The following is a 5,848-nucleotide window of genomic DNA, read 5'->3' as shown; positions in this document are numbered from 1 at the left end:
GGAGTGGGGGACTCCCTGGGGGGCCTTGCAGGGGCCCACCCGAAAGGGTATAAAGCGTTTTCTCAATAAATCCATGGTTGACAACGCACTGACGCTAATTATGCTTTTGCAAAGTCTAGCGGAAGAAACGCTTCAAACCGCCGATCAACTCCCCAACCAAGATTGCCCTCCTTGACTGGGGACTTGGGGGACTTGTACCTACATGTACATTTGCAAGCATAATTAGCTATAATGAGCTACGCTCATTGTACCGCCAGAAGTACCAATTCCCACCAAAGTAATGTCCTACGGATAGACAGCCAGGCGGGCTGCGGCCTGAGCACAGGATCGTCCCCAGATCACCGCCGACGCGCCGCCACGCGCTGCGTCAAGACAGCGTCAGAAGCTACTGGAACTAAGAACTGAAGCATATCAGTCCCACATCGAAAACAAAGAGAAGATCAGACCTTTCCTCACCTATAAATAGGTCCTCTCTTCTCTCTTCATCATTACGCATTTACTACTCATTTATTGTTGTGCTGCCTATATGTATTGGCTGACTTAGGCATCGGAGAAGTAAAGACCGCCCAACGCGGTCTCCCTCTGACGCCCTGTCTTTCATTTGACAGCCAGCGAAGATCACCGAGTATACAGAGTAGCGGTCCGCCCACCGGACCTGCGTTAAACGAAGGTTTGGCTACCGCCAGACTTTGAGCATTAACAGAAAATGTAATCAAGTTGAAGGAGATCGTGACATATCCAATGCGAATTATGAGAAACTAATAACTGATTATTCAAAAGATTATAAACATATATGCAAATTTGCACTCGTGCAAATTTCCCTTGGGGAGAGGATCCTCTCCTGAGCTAGTTATTGAGATGAGCTACCTAAGCTTTAAAGGAGATGGTGACATGTGGCTCATATTGCATCCAATGGTGAAGATCTTCTTGGGTTACTAATTTTACAATGATACCCTTTTTCAGATTTTTGCTATCTCTTCTCTATTCTTTCCTTCTTCCTCCCTCTTCCTGTCAGCTCGCAATCTCCTCTTCTTTATAGTGAATTTATACATATATCCATGGCTTCAAAAAAAAAAAATCAAAACTCAACACATCAAAGTTCCATTTTTTTCTGAAATCGAAAGATACCCAAAATGTGCTACAATCCATCATAAAATATCGAAACTCTAATAGAAGCCCAACTGCCAAACAATGTGATTTAATCCAATTATATCAAATGGAGATGGAAACTGAACTGGGTATCAAGTTAGAGAAAAATTCAAACCAAATGATCAGAGCAAAGGGTTTAATTACAAGGAATGGTGAGGTAATTAGGTTGCTGCATAAAGGCAAAACAGGCGGCTCCGATTGCCGAAAGGCGGCCAAGATTTTGAACTGAACTCAAAATGTTCTGGCATGCAATGTACTGTGCTTCTGTATTTCTCTCTTTCTGAACTCGAATTCAAAATGTTCACAAACTAACACAACATATCAAAGAGAGACTCACCCTCCCATTGTCAGATCAAACCAAAACCCAGATAACTCTATGACTCTATCGACCAACATCAGTTTGAAACTTCAAATTTTCTTCCGATCCAACCCGAGTCAAGTCATACTATATCTTTGCAATTCGATTAAAAACAGATCAAATTTCTTCTATGAGATTTTGGGTTGTGAGAATGAAGAATGAGAGGAAAAACAGGGGGGAGAGAGAGAGAGAGAGAGAAGAAAGAAACTGAGGATGGGGAATTGGTGGTGATGATGATGTGAAATTAAACCGGTGATTTGTTTGAGAAGAACAGAGGAGAGTGAGAGGGAGTCCTGGAAGGAGGAGAACAGAAAAGAGAGAGTAACAAAATAGAAAAAGACAAATGAAGTTTTGTTGTAAACCATTGGATTTTAATAACGCCACGTGTCACTATCTAATCAAAAGCTTAGGTAGGTTAGGCAATTTTATTGCTTAGGAGAGCATCCTCTCCCCTATATGTAATCAGAAGAACTGGGCATTCTTGTAGCATTTTCAATCTTATTGCATAAAATAATGGAGCACTCAATTTTCCTATTTTCACTGATTATTGACTCTCAATAAAACTTTTATTGGCTTTTATTAGGGGCAATAAAATTTTTATTAGGGGTCAAAACAACCTCCTAAAACTTTCAAAATCAAGAATTATTTTTCACTAATTATTGACCCTCAATAAAAATTTATTGGGGGCAATAACTGCTTTTATTAGGGGTCAATAAACCTCCTAAAAGTTTTGCGAGATCTCCAACGACCTCCCGTGGACCTTTGGCAGTCTCTCCGGTGATGTCTGACGACCAGCGAGATTCCGGCAAAGTCTGGTGAAGTTCCGGCAAACTCTCTAGTGACTCACTCTCTCTATCTCTCCCCCATTTTTATTTGCCCTCAGTAAACTTTTATTTTATTGGGGGCAATAAAAATTTAATAGGGGCAATGAAAGTCTCCAACGACCTTTTTGGAGACTTCAGGCAAAGTTTCTAGCAAAGTCCAACGACTAGTGACTAGATTCCGGTGACAAGACTCTGACCAAATCTCCGATGACTTATCTCTCTCTCTCTCTAGGCAAAATTGTTTTAAAAATAAACAAAAAACAATAAAAAAAATTAATTGGGTATTAGGGTAAAAAATATATAATTTATTTGATATATTTGATAAGTGGGCAATTTTATAAAAATGTTTGAGTAAATAGAGTTAAAGTAGCTGAAATTTGGATAAATTCATAAATAAAGTGTTTTTCTTTATTAAATTATGGCCTTTGTTGGAGAGTGTTGAATAGGAATTCAATTATAAATTTGCTGGTATCGATAAATATTTTTCTTTTTTAAGTATATTTGTATAAGACTAAAATTGAAGGGTCGTAGATTAGTTTCCACATAGGCTCCAAAAATATTTGAGATGATTCTGGAACAACCAAATTATGACACTGAAACTTTATCGAAAATTTACAACTTAGCTCAAACATGATTACCATCTAGAAACAGTTAAATTATTCTTCTCATAAAACATTCCTGGTTAGTTGGTTGCTTGTTGCCCATATTCAAAACAAATTTTGACTTTGATTCGATCATGTTCTAATCAATCATGATTCCTGAGATTGATTATAAGGTTTCCCTTCTTCTTCTTTTTTTTTGTCTGAATAAGGTTTCCATTTCAATGAAAATAGGTGAACCGCGTTGACGGAAATAAACTAGTCATAGACATCGTTCTTATACGGTCATCGCCTCTGTTATCAGTTGTGCCTTTCCTCATTGGCTCATTAGCAAACGCTTACGTTCACACGTACTTGTTTCATTAATTATCATTATCTTTTTCGTAACCCCCACTAATCAAATTCTAATTACTTCTAACCAAAAATGATTCCTTCTCCTGCATTTTCCTATGAAACAACTTGAACCATAGTACGCTGCCCCCAGATAAATTTCCATGTGCACGTAGAAGTAGAACAACAACAATTGCTGACCACCAACCATTCCTTATCCCTCCCATGCCAGTCTTTCTTTTCTTGGGTCAATCCCTAAAAAAAAAAGTCAATACCATTCTCTTCCCCCCTCTCCCATTAATACAGAACTTTCAGGAGCTTCAGCCTTCAGGACAACAATAACGCACACAGCTCCAAGCCTTATAAAAAAAAAAAACGATCGTAATGGGTGGCCACCAATCCAAAGCACACAAAACACAGCTCTCAGTCTCTGAACCAAAACCAGCCATGGATACCACCACCCAGACCCAAAGCACTGATTCCACTACTGAACCAGGGCCAGCATGGTCAGCTCTCCTCGGCGAGAACAACTGGGCCGGCCTCCTGGACCCGCTGGACCTTCACCTCCGAACCCTGATCCTCCGGTGCGGCGACTTCTGCCAGGGGACCTACGACGCCTTCAACAACGACGCCAACTCCAAGTACGCCGGGTCCAGCCGCTACGGCAAAGCCTCCTTCTTCGACAAAGTGATGCTCCAAGACGCCGCCAACTACGAAATCGCCTCCTTCCTCTACGCCACCGCACTCGTCAGCGTCCCCGAGGCCTTCCTCCTCCACTCCATGTCCCGCGAGTCGTGGGACCGCGAGTCCAACTGGATCGGCTACATCGCCGTCACCACCGACGAGTACAGCAAGTCCATCGGCCGCCGCGAAATCTACGTCGCCTGGCGGGGCACCACCCGTAACTACGAGTGGGTTAATGTGCTGGGCGCCGAGCTTGAATCCGCGGCGCCGCTGCTCAAACCGAACACAGTAAACAATGAGCTCAAACGTGGTGATGGTGGCACTAGTAGCAGTGACGAGGAAGAAGATGATGAAAATGCTAAGGTACCCAAAGTCATGAGAGGCTGGCTGTCCATGTACATCTCCGACGACCCGAAATCGGCCTTCACCAAATCCAGCGCCAGAGTTCAGCTGGTCACCAAAATCAACGAGCTGAGGGAGAAGTACAAAGGTGAGAAGCTGAGCATAGCGCTGACCGGGCACAGTCTCGGTGCCAGCCTGTCAGTCGTCAGCGCTTTCGACCTGGTGGAGAACGGAATCTCGGATATTCCGGTGGCGGCTTTCGTCTTCGGCTGTCCACAAGTCGGAAACAAGGCCTTCAAGACCAGGATAGGCCAGCACCCGAATCTGAAGATTATGCACATAAGGAACGAGATCGATCTGATTCCACACTACCCGGGAAGGGCTCTGGGGTATCGTTATATAGGGACCGAAGTGGAGATCGACACGAGGAAGTCGCCGTATTTGAAGGACTCGAAGGACCCGTCGGACTGGCACAACTTGCAGGCGATGCTGCATATAGTGGCGGGGTGGAATGGGGAGAAAGGTGAGTTCGAGCTCAAGGTGAAGAGGAGTGTGGCTTTGGTGAACAAGTCGTGTGATTTTCTCAAGACGGAGTGTTCGGTGCCGGCGTTGTGGTGGGTTGAGAAGAACAAAGGGATGGTGCGGGATGAAAATGGAGAATGGGCTCTGGCTCCGCCGGCGGATGAGGACCTACCAGTCCCGGAATATTGACCAGTAGTGATGGCGTGGTAGGCCAGTCAATGTTGGGTATATAATACATGTGTTTGATGAGCTAGTCAATGATGGCCAGAGAGATCGACAGCTAGTAGACTATCGGCATCTCTCGATTGTTCTGCTTGTAATTGTGCATTTGTAGTTTTTCTACTTTGTTTATCCACAAATTCATGTGCTTACCAATAATAGACTTAGGCTATGTTTGTTTCCCGGAAAGTGGGCATTGGGAAATGAAACACTTTCCTTTCCTGCGTTTAGGACAGCCAAGGAAGGGAAACACTTTCCCAAAGGAAAGGAAAAAGTAAGGGAAATTGGTTCCCTCTCCCCCCCCCCCCCCCCCCCCCCCTCCGGAAACGCTTTCCCAAAGGAAAGGAAATTGATTCATTTCCTTTCCACCAACCAAACATGGCCTAAAGTAAAGTGATTCATACTGTAAATTTGTTGAGAGGAATTATGTGATTGTGTCAATTTACTAGTTAGAGCCTCTCTTCTTTCTTTTACAAGAAAAAATTAATGAAAAGCTACACAGTTGATAAAAAACTTCATAGTCAAGGATCGAAAAATCGATAATATCTTCGAAATTTTTGTTTTTTTATATCCGATTTGGGATTGCTTCGCTTTTAAAAAAAATCAGCTTTTGTTCAAAATTTTAGATTTTATTGTGTTTGATGAATAAATAAAAAGCAGCTTTAATTGAAAGTTATAGGTCACTGGCAGCAGATTTTAGAAGCAGCCTAGAGGTTGCTTTTAGAAGCTACTGTGGATCAAAACACACTCTGCAGTTGTTTTATGTACTAACAGCACATTTAAAAATATTATTTACCAAACATGAAACTGTTTTAATTCAC

The 5,848-nt window shown here is 42.6% G+C and overlaps 1 protein-coding gene across 1 annotated transcript; it reads left to right on the top strand.

Annotated features, from left to right (window-relative positions):
• The first annotated feature begins 3,386 nt into the window (after window positions 1-3,386).
• LOC133724897 (phospholipase A1-IIdelta) lies at window positions 3,387-5,479 on the top strand. The gene has a single exon (XM_062151805.1). The coding sequence runs from the start codon at window positions 3,645-3,647 to the stop codon at window positions 4,995-4,997; it is 1,353 nt and encodes a 450-aa protein (XP_062007789.1). The 5' UTR covers window positions 3,387-3,644; the 3' UTR covers window positions 4,998-5,479.
• Window positions 5,480-5,848: the final 369 nt, after the last annotated feature.

This window comes from Rosa rugosa, chromosome 1 (genome assembly GCF_958449725.1).
Source record: "Rosa rugosa chromosome 1, drRosRugo1.1, whole genome shotgun sequence".
Lineage (NCBI taxonomy): Eukaryota > Viridiplantae > Streptophyta > Magnoliopsida > Rosales > Rosaceae > Rosa > Rosa rugosa.
Note: the sequence above shows the minus strand (reverse complement) of the source record. Positions and strands in the feature narration are given on the sequence as shown.

Bases quoted from the DNA above. Each gene is read 5' to 3' on its own strand.
- LOC133724897 (XM_062151805.1), top strand. From the start codon at position 3,645: ATGGGTGGCCACCAATCCAAAGCACACAAAACACAGCTCTCAGTCTCT.